The 20,084-nt window shown below is 36.2% G+C and overlaps 1 protein-coding gene across 4 annotated transcripts in view; it reads right to left on the bottom strand.

Moving 5' to 3' along the window:
• The window catches only part of CEP192 (centrosomal protein 192), a 72,567-nt gene that overhangs the window by 12,496 nt on the left and 39,987 nt on the right, over positions 1 to 20,084 (bottom strand). For all 4 annotated transcript variants that reach the window (XM_042798086.1, XM_042798084.1, XM_042798085.1 and 1 more), the window contains 12 exons: positions 19,194 to 19,370; positions 17,305 to 17,395; positions 16,338 to 16,514; positions 15,567 to 15,827; positions 15,240 to 15,358; positions 13,062 to 13,171; positions 9,715 to 9,856; positions 7,206 to 7,378; positions 6,734 to 6,857; positions 3,922 to 4,027; positions 2,322 to 2,526; positions 479 to 558 (listed from right to left, as the gene is read on the bottom strand). In XM_042798086.1, the coding sequence (XP_042654020.1) occupies positions 479 to 558; positions 2,322 to 2,526; positions 3,922 to 4,027; positions 6,734 to 6,857; positions 7,206 to 7,378; positions 9,715 to 9,856; positions 13,062 to 13,171; positions 15,240 to 15,358; positions 15,567 to 15,827; positions 16,338 to 16,514; positions 17,305 to 17,395; positions 19,194 to 19,370 (1,765 nt within the window). The remainder of the gene's footprint in view (positions 1 to 478; positions 559 to 2,321; positions 2,527 to 3,921; positions 4,028 to 6,733; positions 6,858 to 7,205; positions 7,379 to 9,714; positions 9,857 to 13,061; positions 13,172 to 15,239; positions 15,359 to 15,566; positions 15,828 to 16,337; positions 16,515 to 17,304; positions 17,396 to 19,193; positions 19,371 to 20,084) is intronic.

The following is a 20,084-nucleotide window of genomic DNA, read 5'->3' as shown; positions in this document are numbered from 1 at the left end:
ACTGATATTTGTAAGAGCAACAGCAGTGTAATTCAAATATTCTTAAGTTTATATTTTTCCTTAAATCCTAACTCAAGTTACCTACAGAGATACCATGTACATCAGAACTCCAGCAGCACAAGTCTCAAAACAAGGCAATCCAAGTATTCTGGAGCCGAAAGGGACACACATCTTTCATGTATGCTTGACTACTTAATGCAATCTGGATAATGATACTGGATGAGCACAAGCAAACTCTGTAAGCCACTAAGTGAAACAGAAATTGTCACACAGGGAACTGTCAGGGACCACATTAGAGATGAAAAAAGGAGATAAAAATTTCCCCGATATGGACAGAGGCAGAAAGAAACTTTCTAACTGCGTTGATGCTCAAATATATATTCTTTGAGAGGATGGAGGGAGGAAGAGAACAGCAGGAAAAGAGAAGGAAAACACCCAAGATATTTACATAAAACTACCAGTGCAAGCATTCACTCACTTTAGCATAGGGTGGTGTAAAAGATGACAAATGCCACTTCATGATTTCATCCCCTTTATTCTCCATTTCCAGATAACTCTCTATAAAATAAACATCAGACTAGTATATTAAATGTCTTTAAGTATTCCAGTATCTTTAGTGGGAAGAGTTCAAGTAGTAACTATGTTTCAAGACACACAGAAGTTTAATGGAAACAATTCTCACCATGCCAACTCCAAGGGCAGACTCAAAGCTCACTGTCATTCCTGAAAGCTTATACAAAAGAAATTTGGAAGTCTTCTAGTGAAGAATAACATTGAAGATGTTTACAACAAAGTAAGACCTAAATCCCACCCTCAATAACCCTAAAACAGTAATAGATAATCATCTAAAAGAACCTGAAGCATATCATGTGATACTGTGTGAATGTATTGCTGGTGGTAGGAAGGTTAGCTTCATATATGTGCAGAACATGATAAATAGCAGACAGATGTAAGTCACCTCCAACAGGCTCAGTTTATTGCATTCAAATTTTTGGCAGATACCTTCACATACCAGTGTACAAAAAAACCACCAAAAACACCCCACAAGTTAAACAACTCCTTCCCGAAATATTACTTGACTGTTCAGGAAAAAAAAAAAAAAAAAAAAAAAAAAAATCACTGATAGCATTCTAGTTTGGGACCAAAGTTGAATCAAGTAAAATCTGCTCTCATCCTAGTATGGATTTATTACTCAGCATACGCACACACATGCACACACATATATAAAATGAAACCTTATGTATAAATATAATGAAAGAGTAATAAAAAGCTTATGTTTGACTTGCAGAAAGGAGAACAAATCACTGACATTAACAGAAAATCCCAACTTCAAAAGTATTAATAAGCATATTTCACACTTTGAAATGTGCCTCTTGTCAAGAATCAACAGGATATTTTTAAAATCATTTCAGCCTAGAGTAGTACTTCAGGAAGTTTACCTACATCTATATTATACGGGACATTTATAAAAATAGGAAAGGAGTGTTATATTATACACCTCTTTCATAAGTGTAGCAAAAAACACCAGATATAAATGATAAATTAAGCCTTGAAGTTCTAAAGTCTGTTAAATAAAAACATAGCGTTAGTAAATGATTAAAAAAAAAAATCCTTATTACCTAGAAAACTAAGAATTACGAAAAGACTATGGTATCTAGATGACAGAATGACAGTTTCACATAGTAATTTGGAGAATCTTAACCATTACTGGAAGTACAGACTGAGGATTTGAGACTCCATTACCAACAGTGTCCTCCTCGATCATTAAGTACAACACAAAGACAGCCAGACTCATAGTTGACATGCCTATCATCTTACAGAAGAACATTTATTTCCAAACTACATGCAGATAGATTGATCTCACACTTTAGGGACACATACACAGATGAGGAGAACGGGCCTACTGCAAAAGTGTTTTGATCCAAATGAGCTACAATGAAATGCAGTGACCTCAAAGTGCCCTCTTTGCCCAGACACAGTATGGTTGCATTCATCATAGTTGCTTTAAAAAATTGGCAACTTACCTGTCTGTAATGCAAACCTCTCTGTGGGGAAAAAGTTTGGCTATATTGCATAAGGAGAAGAAAAGAAAACAGAACAAAAACAACACACACACACAAAAAAAAAAGATTTCTGAAAAGAGCGCCATCACAAGGACTAACATTTCCAACTGATGTCAGAAGAGGGAACTGGTCAATCATACTTATCAGACTAAAAGAACAAAGTCAAGGTATTCAAGTTCCCGAACATGCAGTATGGTAAACAAAGCCTCTGAACGCAAGATACTACAGATGTTGCATTTACTAAGTAAGCAGTATTACCTGAGCTTTGGCCAAGCCTTGTTTTAGGAAAAACAATGGTTCTGTTCTTTATTTCCATTGTTGTTCGAGGGAACACTGGGAGAGGTTCTGCCACATGAACAGTACGACTTCCAGACTGTGGGGCAAATACACCATGTCTTCTATGTGGAAAGTCTGCTCCAGACACATGCTGTGTGACTGCCTCTTGAATCTGCACTTTAACAAACTTTTGCACGATGTGGAGAAAGGGAAGATTTAAATAGTAAGCATTGATATATTAACTAGTCAAACTATTTAGCTCTATTTCCTTGAGCTGTAAAGAGCTCTTGCTGTTCAACTCCACATTTCAACAGAGAAGGAGTCTCATCATTAAATCACCAGGTCTTCTCTCACTTCAGTTCAAAGTTTAAAGATTTTAGGACAAGTTTAACTTAGGAGAACAGGAACATTTATTGAAAATTTGCTATCTAAACATTTTAATTCAATAGGAATAACAATTTAAACTAGTTAAATTTAATTGACAACAACTACAATATTCTCTGCTTGCAGAGAAGAGCAGCGGGGCTGCCTCATACAAAACAAGCTTTGTGTTCACTTCTGCTACATAATTAGCACTTCTAAAAACTTCAGTTAATGCTAGTAAAATCTTAGTATGCTTTTTGCTTAATTGAATAGATAGCAAAGAAATGGCAAAAGCATTATTAGCTCTCTTACAATTTGACTGATTTTGCTACATTCTCTGCTTTTGTCCTGGTAGGTATCTTCTCTTAAATCCTTTTCTCCTATTGTAGAACCTAACATAGTTAAATATGTGCACAGCCTCCATTTCCTTCTCAACTCTCTTTTCAACAGCTTCCCTGTTTGTTTTGGCTTTCAAGACAGTTTCCAATTCTGTATCATACCTCACCTCCCTCCATCAAGAAGGAAAGTAAGTAGATAAGTTGTTTTATCCTTTCAGTATCTTTTAGTCCTCTGTCCATACATTGTTACAAATAACCCAAAATATGTACTGGCTGTAGAAATAAAAGAAACAAGCGTTTATTTCTTGGGGGAGATTACCAAGAAGTCCTTCTGCTTTTACACCGATGAAAAAGGAAACTGTTAGCTTCACAAATTTTATTCATATGCCTTAATTTTATCAGGTAAAAGTCTTAGATCAAAATGCATGAAGAGCAAGAACCTGTTCTAGACATGCTTTTTCACAAATTTCAAAGGAGCTATATGATAACTTGTCCAATAAACTACTTGAACTTGATCTTAAAATATTATATAGTCTACTATATATGCATGTATACATATATATATATGTTTAGCTGTTCTAGAAAATCATGCGTAAGGCAGTAGTGGGTATATAGGTGCAATTTTGTTGGCAATTCAGTCCAAGTGTCCACATCATAGTATTTCTTCAGAGATGAATGAACTAAGAATCTCTGTTTGCAAAACAGCATCTTAACTATGTTTATTCTTTTTCCCCCTTACAAGCGAACCTTACACATTAGGGAGATTAATGGAAGTTGACAGAGCTGCTGTTTCATACCTAAAAAGTTTTTGCAACTTTACTAGACCTTAACCAGGAAAGTAAAATAAAGTTGCAATCTCAGCTCTGAAGTAAACTACATACCTTTTGTCCATTATCACAACGGATAAAAATTAGGCCACTCCAAGGAATTAATGAAGGCTTTGTGGCAAGTGATGGATTAGGACTCACCAGAATTGGTGCACTGCTCCTAATAAAAGAAAAAATAATATTACCATGATCCTCCTATTAAAGTGAGTATCTACAACAAATCTCACTAGCCACTACCCCCCCCCCCCCCCCCCCCCAAAAAATATAAAGGATGTACTTTTAAGATAGTAAGTGAAGATGATCTAGAGAGAGTTAAATTTCAGGTATAGGATATACGATATATTATCAAGCTTTAGTAGTCAGAAGCTTAACAACATACTTTATAAATTTGTCATTGACGGTTGTAATAAGGGGTCATAAGGAATGACTAAATCTTACCTATTAGTAACATATACAACCAGTCAAGCCATGTAAAGCAGATATATAACTCCATGTTTCAAAAAACTAAGGTTCAATACTAGCCAACGAGATAATTGTACTGTTCAAAGTATACTGCACAAACAACAGTTCAAGAAACTTTGAAAATAATTCTAGTTTTAGAGAAGCACCTTGTTTTCCTTCCTCCCATGCAGAGATGATATTGGAAAAAAGAAAAGCCTTTCAATGTTATCAATGCTTTCCATAGGTATTTAGAGTAGGGGACACTGAAGAGTCTAAACTCACTTGAAGCAGTTATGGCACCACCCAGTAATTTGAACAGTGAGAACACAAAAATCTGATTTACCATGTTCCATATTCTATACTAGAGACATTTAAAGGAGGGGGAAAAGTAACCAACAAAGTATTTAAAAGATGACTACAAAATCACTGAAGGTCATTGGTTGCATGTTTAGAAAAAGCACTCAAGCTACACCAGAAGAATTAGCTTAAGATATCACCAGCATAGCATTTTTCATTTTAAGTTTAGTGTAGGACAAGATCAGTCCCCATAGGAAAGTCCGTTCCATAATCATTGTCACAATACGACCATCCCTACAAACTTCAACTAACAGACGTTAATGGCTTTAAAATATTAAAGCAAGATACTGATATTTCCATAGAGAATTGTGTGGGGGTTTTTTTTTCCATCTCAGCAGTTTTCAGAATCTTTTCACCTATGGTTCTCTCATGTACAAGCTGAGTTCATGAGAATATGATTTACGAAGTACACACACTACCTGTTATCACAAACCATTCCACTGTCTTTGTTCCTCCCAGCTTGTCTTTGACATACACTGCAAACTTCTCATGCAAATCCAACTTGCATGGGGTCACAAACCACGTGTGTCTCAAGAGTCATACTGAACCTAAAGACTCTACCTCTCAGTACTTTCATTGCCATGGAAAGGAGCAGAGCCTAGCGAAGACACACTTGCCAAAGACAGCTCTTGCAGCCTTTGGAGATTCCAACAGTCCCTGCTCCAAAAGTGCAATCCCTTTTACAGCACTTACCAATACTCCCAACACTGAGGCACAGCAACATGCCAGAAGCTAGCTTCAGTTCGCCTCCACAAAAAAGTCTCTTGGAATGCTACCAAATTCAGTAGGTACTCAAGATTTTATTACTCCACATTCAGGCAGGTTAGAGGTTGCCTTTAGCTTGTTCCATGGAACTTAAGGGGTTTAGTCCAGGTGAAACAGAGGGTGGTCAGCTTGCTCTTGCAAGGCAGTCAGTCCTCAATCTTAGGACCTTCTTTTATCATCACTGAGAAATCAGGCCTTCTCCTTTCCTGGCCTAAATCAGTTCAAGGATTCTGTCAGCCCCAGCCATTGCAATGCATAGTATAAAAGATACTGGCTGGCTCCTGTCCTGATGGGATGACTGCTCTTGGCACTGCAGGCAGATGGCCATGGAAAGTAGAAAACTGGGCAAGTGCAGCTTGCTGTGCTTAAGTTAGCTGTTCCCACGGGTCTGTTTCCTACTTGCAGGCCTCTGTTCTTGATCCAGACTACTTACTTGGACTCAACATGTGAGGTTTCAGCTCATTCTTTTCCAGTGAAGGGAACATGTTTTGAAATTATGCAGCGCAAGAAAATTGCTTGTAGAAGGCCCTCAATTCCCTCTTTTTAAGAAATCATTCCAGACAGTCCTGAGTCTAGGGTATGAGACAGTCAAGATGTACTTGCTGTCACAGCTACTGGAAAGTTGTTCATTGTTACCTCTTTTTGAAACTGTTGTTCTCAGCACTGATTGAATCTGCAAGGAGTGGCAGATACCTTATCCCTTCCAGATAATCCTCTATTTTGTTCTCACTAGTGATGAAAGTTCCACAGCACCACAGCCAGGAATTTACATCTACATGAATATGGAATTAAGTGTTTAAATGTATCACATCTTTCACAGTGATACAGGACTGAAAAGAAAGTATCTGCTCTGGGCAATCACCTACAAAATTAAAGCAACTACTTAAATAAATCTCAGAAAGCAAAACCTATTTTTTGTGGAACCTACTATTGCAAAAGGAGATTCTTAAAACTTCTGTTTTTAAGAACATCCAGCTCCTGGAAAATTACGCAACAGTAATATAATTTCCAGGCACAGAAAATTCCTCACCTCTAGGTAACTTTGTTGGTGGCAGAAAAATATTCCCTCTCTACAGAACTATAAAAGGACATGGTCCTAAACCATAAAAGCTAGATTTCCATATTAGCTGACAAAAACTAAGTATTTTTGTTAGGTTCCAGGATACAGGCTAAACAAACTAAAATAAATTCCTAAAAATTAAAATTCCTCAATTAACTAAATTCTAAAACTAACTAAAAATAAATTCCTCCAAAATCTCACCGCATTTTCACACATAAAAGAAACCTATGGAAAGAAACTTACTCTGGTTCAATAACTCCATGTTGTGGGGATATACTGAGGCAGTGAGTTGGCCATGAAATTTCAAACATCAAGATCCTATTAGAATTGTTGACAACTTCGACACGTCCAGTGTCTGCTGTTCCACCTATAATACAAAAAGAGCTCTAAAAAGCTAACATGTACAAAAAGTCACACAAGTGGCCAAGATTCAGAGATGCAACAATGCACCAATGGAGGTAAAACATTTTCTGCCCACAGTGCTTTAAAATCTTCATAGGTATGCATTGCATATTATATGTATACACACACAGAGCACACTACCTCTGATACTTAACCAAAACTGTGTTCAAACCAAGTTTACTGTTTAGGTGTAAAACTACTGCAGAAAGATTATCTGCCAAGCCATATTTACAAACACAAAATAAGTACACAGTATGCAGTACATTTATTTAGTACTAGAATGGTTATTTTGTTAACTTCAAAAAATACTTACTACTAGAAGGAGATGTCAAAGTCAAGTACTCAGGTTTAACAGCCCAAGTCTGTTGAGCATCTGATTTACTCTGGACCAGATCATTGGTGTTTACAGGTAATGGAGGACCCTGAGGTCCTTTAACAGGCAGAACATCCAGAGTTGCATTGATACGTCTGACAGAGTTCTCAAATCTGAAAATAAGATTGCATTAAGCAAAAGCAGTAAGAAAAATAATTTATGAGTAATTGTAATAGCCTACTCTTAGTATTTCTCAAAATTTGGTACTGAAATACAATGTTCTTTACATGGGCCTTCAATTTAATTCAATTCTCCATTATTAAGAAGTCAATTTAGCAGCTATATCATTTTTCACAGAATGCTTAGAAGTGGAAGGTACCATTCAGAACAGAAGGTACTAAAAAAACCAATTATCTTTAGGTGATAAAGTAAAATGCTTTCTCTATACATATTTTATTCAGATTAAGAACATATTGCAGAGAGAAATAAGGCAATGCAAGTTGTGTTTCAAGGAATGCTGGAGGTCAGTAGGGACCTCTGGAGATCACCTGGTCCAACACCCCTGCTCAAAGCAGGGTTAGCTACAGCAGGATACTCAGGACATCATCCAGTCACGTTCTGAATTTCTCCGAAACAGACTTTACAGCCTCTGTGGGCAACCTGTCCCAGTGTCTGACCACCCACACCAGAAAAAAAAAAAAGGCACAAAACAAAAACAAACAACAAAAAAGCAAAAAAACAAACCAACGAAACAAAAAAAACACCACTTTTTTTTTTCTTCCCATGTTTCAATTGAGTTTCTTGCACTTCAGTTTGTGTCCATTGCATCTTGTCCTGTCACTGGACATCACTGGGAAAACAGTCTTCCTCTTTACTTCCCTATCAGGTATTTACACACATCAGTAAGATTCTCCCCCCACTCAAGCCTTCTCTGCTCAATGCTAAACAAACCCAGCTCTTAGTCTCCTTACAAGACAGATGCTCCAATCCCTTCATCATCTCCATGGCCTAGCATTTCATAACTTTGTTTGCAAAATACATGGCAGATGAGCTCACATATGAAAGCTAGGAAGTTGTTACTTTAGGATTTCAGTGTATTTTCTTAAGTTAAAAGCTTAACTCACAAGTTTGATTTTAAATCCTAAAATAAAAGCAGAAATCAACAATTAAAGAAAATAGATAACTTTCACTCCATACAACATTGTGCAAAAATACAGCTCTTCTTCCTATTATTTCTACTTCTATTTTTAATGCTTCTGAGAATCCTGACTCAGTTCAGGACAGCTGAACTAATAGCTGTGAGAATTCGTCCCTGAAGACAGGAATGGAACCAGGACGGCAACTGATTCACATGATTCCCTGACATGGAATTTCCTAAGAATCAGATCAGTAGTTAATACACGCAAATCTCTTCTAAGAATTACAGTCTACTCAGAAAACGAAGATCCTCATGATGCTTAGCCAGGGAATAAATTCAAGTCCAGAAGAACTAATAAGGCTATCAAGGGGCAAAAAAAACAAACCAAATAACTACCACCAAATAACAGAAATGTCCTGCTTGCTGCTGCAGGTACTTGTTTCCAACCTCTAGCACTATGCCTGACAAACACCTTGCCAGCCAACAAATCTGTCAAGTGTCCCAAAGCCTTCAGCATCTAGAGTTCAACAGGTACAAGCAATTCCAAAACAACATCTACATATGTAGATATTAAACACAACAAGACTGGGTAGGACCCTTTCTTCACCTATGTAACAGGATCTTGAGATGAAAAAACATAAAGATTCAAGAAATAACCTATGAAAATATATTCCTTATAGTTTTAACATTAAAATCAAAATAAAAATTGGTTTTACTATGCTATCTTAGTAAGTAGGACCTGTATAAGATTTGGACATTTCTTTCCCTTTCAGGGCCCCAAATGCTGTCTAAATAAAAGTGACAGGTCCATTTTAAAGATCAGGTCTCTGCCAGTCCTCCAAAAAAATCCTCCCAGTAATGGACCACTTCATTCAAGGGAGAAACAAGAGTGGGGGTAGCCTTAGTGCTGATCTTTTGGTGCGTATAGTACACACTACCTTGAAAGACCAACATATGGGCTGGACAAGGAAAAGGCCACTACGTCTTTGTAATGTATCTCTATTTCCATCCCAAACATCAAAACTTCATTACAAGGAACAAAGTGGTTATAGTCCTATAGGACTACAGCAACAAATGCACTTTGAAAATGCCTATGGAAAAAAAAAAAAAGTTTCTTCAGATGAAGAATAGGAAGTTGCAGATAAAGTTAAGGGTGTTAGTTGAAGAAGTAGTTTAAAAGTTTTCATAATCGTTTGAACAGACTGTATAGAGAAAAACTATGAGAAGAGCCACCTAGGTATTCATTGGAGCAGTTATTATGGAGCCAGCTCTTTCACTTGTCAATTTTCATCAATGACATTAAAATCTTCAATGACAGGAGATGCACTTCAATTAGGCATCGTGTGACAGCCAGCCTTATAGCTACATTACCCATCTGATTCCAAATGATGTCCAGTAGACTGCTGACATCCATCCTGATCCAAAGTGCAGTGTCCAACCACAACAAGGATAATCTTCCGCATATTTGCATAGAAAAGATGGATATCGTTTGTTCCCCGTGGGATATCACATACTAAAAACGAGAGTAATAGAGCAATTCTAGTAAGAACGAATCTATAATACTCAGAAATCACACAACATAGATTTAGGATATAGATCTAGTTAATAATCTGTTTTCTAAGATATCCTAGTTCATTCAAAAAATTACTTACTACAAGTTCAATTATCAGGCATAAATCAACATTAACATGAGATACAACATAAATCTAAATGCACGCCAATTTTAACTTCTCAAATATAAGACAGATATTTTCTACCTTCATAAAAGTGGTATATACTAGTCTGAGTCAATGCCAATTTAAAGTTAAGTTTAACTTTTTTTACCCTGACAAATAAGTCTAAAACATTTCTAAGGCTTCACAGCAAGCGATTCAACTTGAGAGAGGTTATTTTCAGTAACTCAGTCTATTCAATCTACCACTTCGTTATTTATTTCATTATATTTCTCATTATCCAAAAGGTCAAGAACGTAGGAGTATGATTTAAAAATAATAAAACGTTTCATCAAAATATTTAATAATCAAGTCAAAATTTTCTCATTTGCTTTGAACCATTTCACACTGAATACACAGCATGAAGAAGTCAACACTTCTCACACAGGATACATTTGATCCAACCATTATTTCCTTTGGTGCATAGCAGACAGCAGGGACAATTATTAATACCTGCATAGAGCTTCTACAACTCAGCTATGGATAAGACAGAGCAACATCTGTTGTAGAAGCATTTTTAGTTAGAATGTACATGCATCCAGAAGCTTGTTAACAAAGACAAGTCTTGCAAAAGGATGTCTAGGAGAATGTGGGTTCTGGAAGAAATAATTTATTTATTCTGTCATATACCTATATATATATATAATAAAATTCAGTATGGAAAGATGCACTTTAGGATGACCGTTATTTCTACTTTAAGTTTCTTTTATTCACTCCTCCACCACCCCAACTAATTTCCATTCAGTTCAGAAAATCCTGATTGTTCAAATATCCTATTAAAATATTTAACTCTTACAGCCTATGTCATTTTCACCAACTTAAAATATCAAAAGAGATAGTTCATTATATCATTAAGGTAACTTTGACTGACAAGGCCACAATGCATACAATTCTAGACCCAAAACTGTCAGACCCAAATCACAGCATGCAAAACAGCATGATGGTGCCATCTTCATAATCACAATAGACAAATCATTTTATACAAAGGTTTAGATCCTATAAAATATAGTGAAATACATCATGTGATAACTAGAAATGCGCAAGAGGATCTTGAGAAGAATACTGAGCAGAATTCCTTCCCTCCTCTTTAACAACACATCCATATACAGACAAGAAGCTAACATGCATTGCAAGCTAAATTCATTTTGACAACCCAAGTACAGAAGTCACAAAACATTTCAGACTGCTTTAGAATAAGAAGTTGCTAGATGTTAAATATCAACCACCACTGCCCGTTCGGTTATTAACTGAAGCATACTTCAGCAACTAGAAATGTATTAGATCAGTACATAATAGATGTTCAATTAGTGCAGTAAACCACATCAGTGTTAAGACAGTAGCTGAATCTGGTAGCCTGATGGAGGTGATGCTGCCACTGGTCCAGCCAGTAGCAAGGCTGAGCACATGTTCGCAGCAACCATGTTCCCATCTCACACACAGGCAGACAAACAGAGCCAGACACACAGGCCAGCCTAGACAGACATACTCAGCACTCAGGCAAACACAAACACCACTAACGGCCTCATCCTGTACCCCTCTCTGGCCGCTCCGTATGAAGGCTCCTTACTGGGAACACACATGTACAACTTGGATCCCCTCCAGCTGCTGGCCCTGGACCCTATCCCACTGATACATCAAGTGAGCAGACAGGTGAAAAACCGACATCACACTGTTTCAAACACTAAACCTTCGTATGTTATTTCTTAATATGTTTTTCAAATACCTCTGTGGATTAAGGTAATGAGGAATGGAGACCAAAACAGTCTAGGGATCCAACTTTACATTAAAAGCAATCCTTATAGCCAAGACATTCTATTCTTTGAGCTTTTTTTCAGCATCATCTCTTTAACAGTCTTTCATTTAAAAGGGCAAAAAGTGAAAAAGCATTTAGATGTTGAAAAATTACTTTTCATCTAGAAGATAACATCTTACTTTAAAGAAGGCAAAAAAAATAATCATCAGGTCGTAGTTCCTAGAATTAAGCTGTAAGTTCCTGCAAAGTATTTGAATAAATAAAACAACTGTGACCAAATAGGGAACAATAAGCTGTATTTCAGAAATTCAGGAAAGTACTCTCTCAAAGATACAGAAAAACATTGAAATGCAAGAGGTAGGCATTGTTTTCTACAGGGGAAAAAAAAAATTAAGCTACCATGAGCAAAACTCTAGTAATAAGGCAACAAGAGATAATGAAGGATGTCTAGCCTCTAACAATGGCTTAAAAGCTTCAGAGCATACTCAAGAACTCAAGTATCTTCACTAGAATTTCACCTCAACCAAGATGAATAATCAACAATCTTTACTTTTCCAAGTAAAGACAACATACGATCTACAGGGAAAGAATCAGACCACCAACATTTATTCAGGTGTAGTAGCCTCAGAAGAGTGAAATCTTTCCATATGTGAACAGAACTAGTTCAAGAAATAGGGTTTGACAAAACCTGTTCATGACACTTATGGGACTGAACAGTTGAGGCAGGGGGCAGGGCGTGGTGGTGGTGTCTGGGTTTTTTTGGTGGTTTGGGGTGTTATTTTAAGGACAAGCTTACAATATACTGCATTCTTTTTTAATAAATTCCTTGCTAACACAAGCAAATTACAAAAACAAATAAAATTAGTTATTTTACTTGGGAAGGGAAATATAGATTTTTAATGTCAAAGTTGTCTGCCTCTCAATCTTCAAATATAAGACATATCTGTGTACAATTAACTCAATTTTTCTCAATTACTAACAACAAGGCAAATATTCTCCAAATAAACTGAACATTTTTAATGCTGTAACGTTCATAGACTGGGGTTTTATTTTGCTAGGAAAAAAAAAAATACAGAAAATCATTTAAATAGATAGGCATTGAATGAAAGATAGCAAGTTCCATCCAAACTGAGAATTCTTCTTCTACATTTATCAAAAAAGAAACAGTGGAAAAATAACTGATTCAAGCCTAAAACCACATTCTTCCACCTGAAAATAAGTATTACATTTTTTTTACCAAGTCGTAGGCTTACCTTCTGTCACAAGCTGCTCCCCTTGAAATTCTTCATCAAATATCATGTTTGTCAATAAGCTGTCTTCTGGGATTATGCGTTTTTCTACCTCAGGTTTATACATTGTACATCTGTTAAAGAGAAAGAAACAAGAGTCACTAATTACACAAAATATTGGAAATCACAATTTTAAAAAATCAGTAAGATTAAGGTAAAATTATGCTGGATTCTTACCAATCATTTCTCAAGAACACCAAGCTCAACTCTGTAAGCATTCATTTAGAACTGAAATATTTTCATAAGCTTAAAATGGTTAAAAAAATACCTGCTCTACTGCTGCACAGTAAAAGGAACTACTGAAATAATGGCTACCATATCCTTGTCTTTCCAAGGTGCTTGTCCTCTGCTGTCAGTCACACCTACCTAGATTTCTGGTAAGTACATCAGGCATCTGAGTGATTTTTCATTCACCATGGGAAGCAGGAGAATGCTATTTTGGTCGCAACTGAAAGCCTTTTGAGGGGAAAAACTGACTACTCAGTGGCGGAGTGGCAGCAGGTGCCAGCCAACAGCAGGAACATGGAGCCAAGGAGCCTGACTGCCAGCAGGACAGAAAACACTGAGAGGCATAGGGATATAAATAGTCCCAGGAAAAATGGGAAGCTACAGGTCAGTAAGAGGAAACCTGTCACTCAAACAGGGTCAGAGCCATGGAGGTAGAAAGAATACCTCAGCATTACTAACTCTCAGGTCTAAGCTACTTGTCAGGCTGCTGACTGTACATTTTTGGAGTAAAGAACTTGAGCTACAAGTTGGCAGACTAAGCAGATTACTCATTTCTCATCCCTGCCCGTAAATCCAAAATCATGTTCTCCTTCTAACACAGAATTACAATATAGGGTTTGACTGGCTTACCGTACTCAGTCATTTCAATAAATAAGCATCTCTTATAAATTATCAAGGAAGACTTCAGAGAAGCTCCCACTAATAAACAATCAACTAGATCACCATGTTCAGAAACCAAATGCCATACCTGCTGACTAACAGAATCATCAGCAAATAATTTCACTCATATACCAATATACAGAGTCTAAATAAGAAGTTTCCAACGCTATTTATACAGGTGCATCAAGCTTCTCAATGAGTTTTCTGCTGATCAGTAGATTAAAGCTTTTACCTAAGTATTTTTGCCCTTTGAGAAGGATTCAATGACAGTGAACATCGACTCAGACAAAAGACTTCATACAAAAATCAGTAACAAGCATCTTCTGAGACATCCACGATAAGCCAGTCTTCTATCAAGGTCACAAATGCACCTATTCCATTAGCTTTTTATTAAGTCATACAGTTAAATTCAGCTATGTTTAATACTTTATTAGGATAACAATAAATACAATGATTTTCACCAAGTTTCAGGCAATCACATTTAAAAGCAATAGCCAAATACAGCCATTCTGAAATTTTGCACTGAATGATGATCATCAGCAGCTTAGTGCTCTGCCTATTCTTAACATTTTGCATTATTACTATACCACATATATAGCCAAGTCAAAAGCGCCACTTATTAAAAGTGGAGTATGCCATTTTTGTGTATTTGAGTTATGCAAATCGAAATGTGGAGTAACACAGCCTCTATTTAAGCTCAGTAAGATATATTCTACAAATTTCATCATTGAGTTATGAGCACGTGTTGATGTTATTTCTCTCACATACACATCTACTCAAACACTGTTTTCATCAACAGAATTCAGCAAACCAAGATACAAATCTTGTTTAAAACTTAGTACTACTGAATTTCAGTACTACTACTTTCTTGGGCCTTTTCTTTAAAAATTAAACCTATATACATATTGTAAAGAGAGACACCAAGATAGAACACAACTCTCTTCTGATACAAACAAAATCAAAAGTTTTCCCCAAAACCCAACAAAGCCAAATTCAAGAATGTAAAAAGAAAATAAAACTCTTAACTAGGACTGTAGCTACAGTATGTAGATAAAACCACAAACAAACCAACCAAACCCCCCAAACAATCCACCAGATGTAAGACTTACTAGGTCTCTCCATATCATCATGTCTTTTGGTTTGCTCTTGCTATTTTTGGAAACATGTTAAATCCATACTGATTGTAGCATACACCTGTAGCTTTAACTTTTTATTAAACATCTGTGTCTGTTACAACAGCAAAGTACATCTTACCTACGGTACTGCTGCCTAGAAACTTCATCTCCATAAAAAAAGCATACTGTTGATACTAATGTGTTTGTTGTATGACAATTCTTGTCCTTTTCCATTGGATCCCATGTTATAGTAATCACCTGGTAAAATAAGTGGGCAATATACTCAGAAAAAAAATCTTGTTAGTACTAACATTTAGAATAAACGAATTACTGCAATACAAGTGAAATAGAATTTTACACACCTGAAGAAGATTTTAATAAAGAACTAGTCAGACAGAGTCTAATGGATCATATTTGTTTCAATTTAAATTAGTAAAACTTGCTCAGAAAATGATACAATACTTACTTCCTGTGTTCCTTCTCTTAGGACAAACTTCTCTGGAGATACCATCAATACCTGAGGATCAATAACTGGTTTTGTCTGTAGATCTGCAATGCACAGTGTTTTAACGTAGGCAGCCCGAGAACCTGTATTTCTCACACAGAAGGAAGCTTTCCTTACTCTTGCAGGCAATAATCCATCCAGTGTTATCATGTAACTATCTGACAGTTTTTCAACGTTTTCTAAAGTTATATTGCTTTTTCCTCCATATCCAGATAACGGTATCTGGGGGGAGCAGGGGCAAGGAAAAAAAATTACAAAAAGAAATAGTACTTCAGATGAAAGAAAGTTTACTAGAACTTCTGCACAACTATTATACACTATACAGAAAGACAAATGCTTAAAATGTAAACTGAGAAGACTTTGCAAGAAATAAAAAAAGCCTATGTTTATTCAATCTGTTTCACATTTTACTGAAAATTAATTTAAGACCTACCTATAAAACAAGACTAGCTCAGATTCTGACAGTTCTACAGTTAAAATCTTGGGCTATTTTTAACATACTACATAAAAATCTTCTTCCTTCATGGGGGAAAAAGTTCATGCAAAATTGAGGTTAATGTTCAAAATGTAAAATTTAGTGCCCACACAATCTCTAACAAGCGTACAGATATGCATAGTGTAGATCTTGAAAAGTTTCAACTTAGATAGAAAGAGCTATTCAGTGCTAGATTTAAAATAATTATGAAAAAAATCTACATTTAAAATTATTAGAAGTTAGGTTGCAACTCTTACAGTAAACTTAATCCCTGGCTGTGATCGAGTCCCCAGATGTTTGATTTCCAGCTTTGCAAAGCAGCAAGTTATTCGAGTAGGTGCAAACATCAAGTATATGTTAGTATCTTCTTTGGGACGGATTTTGAGTTCCCAATTACTAGTTAAGCGTTCTTCTGATCCAAATATACTTTGCAGCTATAAAAACGAAGACATCAGATGTGAGTGACTACAGTAGGAAAAACATTATAGTAATAAGACTTACTTCATTACTAACCCAAAATTAACTTCTTCAAATCCTGGATTATCTCAGTTGACCCTGGCACATATTTAAGGTTGCCATGGTTAATATGCAACAGAAAAGACCAAGTGCAAGATAGTTTATATTCCCCCAATGAGCATCTCAATTCCTCTCAGTTTAGACCAGAGTTTTTTGCTTTCGATACACAACAGGGTAAATCTGAACTTAACCAGCACTACATTAATTCTCTCTCAATTGAAGACTTTAGGTATCATATCTGGATGTCTAAGGAAAAAAGGAGATATAAATGTATGCAGACTACATAACCAAGAACCTTCTAGTTATGGTAATTACTGAAAGCTAATTGAAGGTTTCCTCTCCTCCTTCCCTACTTACTATACACCGAGTCTCTTAGAGGGAGGTCTGGAATCCCTCCTGCAAGAAGAGCCACTGACTGTTTACTCCACCAGGTATCGACTCTGTCATGCTACAGCAGCTTAAAGAGCTGTAAACTGAGCTCCAATTTGCTGCAGCACTGTTATAGTTTCAGCTCTACCTAAGGCTGCCAGTGTAGTTTAAGCTCTTCTGCTACCATGTTCATCCTGGAAGTCTCAGAGACAACACTCACAAAACCTGCTAGTCACTGACATTTATAAAGGAACAACCCTTCAAGGCAAAGACATTTTTATTACAAACTTATCCTGATAATTGTCACAAACACTGAAGAGAAATTTTCATGACAGTTACCTGAAAGCAGTCTCGATCTTGGCCTTTTATTAACAGTCTTAAATGCTGAGTCACAGATGGGGAGTCATTTCTTAGAGTTAATTTCTGTTGGCTGAAAAATAGGAAGTTTAGTTACATTTTACAGCAGATGTAAATTAACTGTATATGTGTATTCATGGAAACAATGAAAACAGGATAGTCAGTTTTAAAGTCATTTCATTAAAAAAAAATAAAATCACCTCTTGGTGCCACAGAATACATTAGCTAGAAAGTTGCTTCTGTATTCTCAAACTTACAGACCTAACAATATTATACACAATTACACATCCACCCTCATACAGTAGATCATCCTCAAAATATATATAAATACTTTATGAAGTTCAAATATTGTACTTAACAGCTTCAACTTTTAAAAGAAGCAGCAGTTGTGTCAATACAAAAATTCCTTAAAACACTTTAAGACACAGTTACAGATTATCCAGAGCCACTTAGTTACGCAGAAACAGAGTCTTGCGACTAGTCTGGTCCAGATTCACTCGAACAGTTACAAAGAACTAAAGTAAGGATAACTTTTCCTTTTCATGTACTTTCAACATGATAGTACCTCAGAAAGTTATGGCCACTTGGCAGTATCAGGTTGACCAAAAAGTATTTTTTTTTCTCTAGGATATATTATGGGAGTGACCAGGCTTCTGGTACTCAGATCCTTCCTTTACAGAGGAAGGAAATCTCTCCCACAAGAAAAACAAGTGTCTTTGTCATTTTAACAAGTCAAAAAACCATCACAGAAGGATGTGACAAGCCCTAAAACTGGTAAGAACATAAAAGAAGAGTTCATGCAGCTAGAATCAAAGAGGAGGATGGAGAGACAATGAAACCTTTCCCTAAATTTTAGTGGCAGACACTGTTTTGTACTCCGTTGCAACAAAAATTTTAAAAATAATTTCAGCCTTCTAAAACCAACGGTGAATAAAAACTATTTTTCGGGAGAAATAGAAAATAATCATGTAGCAGCATACAGGGAAGAGAAAGTGATTCCCAAATAGCCAAAACTACTATGTTGGAAATACAGTATCTTAACAAAATGGAAAAATATGAATACAGCTATCACAAACAGTTCTTGGCTACAAACGTGGATCACTTCTGAACAACCAGGAACATTATTAAATTGCTCAAGAAGTTCAGTATCAAAACAACAGTGGATTAGTCCCTAAAGTAATGCTTACTAGGAGTCCAAAGGCTGCAAGTTTTGCAGATCTCTACATAAAAAAGAAGCAAAGTATATCTAGACAACTATGAACAGTTTCACTAAATCATGGAATACTGAAGCTGTAAACTTGAAACTACAAAAGTTCAGACAAGAACTAGGCTGAAATTAGCCATCACTAAGAGTTTTAGCACTGGAACACATTCAAATTCAAATAAATCAATTCAGGAAGTTCAACAGCCTGCTATTTGGATAGCCAAATTACATTAACCAGACTGGATTCTTCTAGTCTAAATGAATGAATTGAATTAAAATAAGCATAGAGATTTATTTCTAGCAAGAGGTAGGTGTCAAAAGAACCGACAGAACTGTTCCATCTACTTGCTTGGGAAGTATTTTCCACTACATTTCTACTTACATAACACACACTAATCTTAAAGAAACAGACACTATTCATATAATAACTAAAGAGTCCTGAAGAACACAAGAAGTTCAAACAAGATCAGTTTGTTTCCAAAAATTTTTTGCACAAAAAAATAATTGTAGTATACCGCTTCTCTCACTTGAGTCACAAACAGCTTAATTCATCACCTGTGGACTATTAATGTGAATGAGGACAATAAGGAAGTTTTACTTTAAATAAATGCAACATAAAATACTTAATGTGATTTTCTAGACAAACTACTGCCCAGCTTATACTTACACTGATGCTCCAAGTGCTACTCCTCCCCAGGCAATGAACTGCTTGTTGGAGAGAATGGGTGGGATGTCTGAGCAGACAGCAGCTGTAGACAGAAGTCTATTTTCCTCAGACTCCACCTCCCCTTTTAGCACCACTTCATACTGAGGCCCAGACGGCTGCACAAGGATTTTCAAAGTACTTTAACAAATAAAGAAATAAATTTAAATCCCACCACAGAACAAGATAGCTGATGAAAACAAAATATAATTAAAAAATCTATAGATAGGTTTCTTTAAACTACTTTAAGGGGAAAACAAATACTTTTTTTATTTTATGGCAAAGGCCAGCTTTAGGCATAGCAAAATTTAAATCCTTTGGGTTGTAAATATGTGTGGGTCATATACCTCAAGTAGTCTTCTGAAGTATTTCATCTGGAAGTAGTTCAAATAAGTATTTCAGAGACTACAGCTAAACAAGTTATTTTTTGCCCACGATAACTTCTGATTATTTTGACAGACTAATTTTGGAGAAAAACAAAGTCTGTCTGTCTCTACGCAAATTAAAGAGATGCCTTTTGAAACACTTGCAAAAATTCAATTAAGTTTTCCAAGTGTAAGCTACCCAGAGGTATCAACATTAAATTCTGAGTCATGTTAACAACAGTAGCATTCTAAGCCATAAACCCATTATTTTTTTCCTTACTTTGTTTCCTGGGATTGCTGTGAGAAAAAACACTGGGCCCACAGATGGGAAACCAGGTCACCTATAGCTGGCTTCTCATGATAGGGTCTCTACCCTATAGGACACAAGGTCGGTGCAAAAGATTACTGCCTTCTTCATGCAGAGCAGAGAAACAGATGAATGACAACATCAGGAGTACAGATTCAAATAAAGAAGTAGAAATAAATGGGC

Source organism: Tyto alba, unplaced genomic scaffold, assembly GCF_018691265.1.
Source record: "Tyto alba isolate M040663 unplaced genomic scaffold, T.alba_DEE_v4.0 Super-Scaffold_27, whole genome shotgun sequence".
NCBI classification, from domain to species: Eukaryota; Metazoa; Chordata; class Aves; order Strigiformes; family Tytonidae; genus Tyto; species Tyto alba.
Note: the sequence above shows the minus strand (reverse complement) of the source record. Positions and strands in the feature narration are given on the sequence as shown.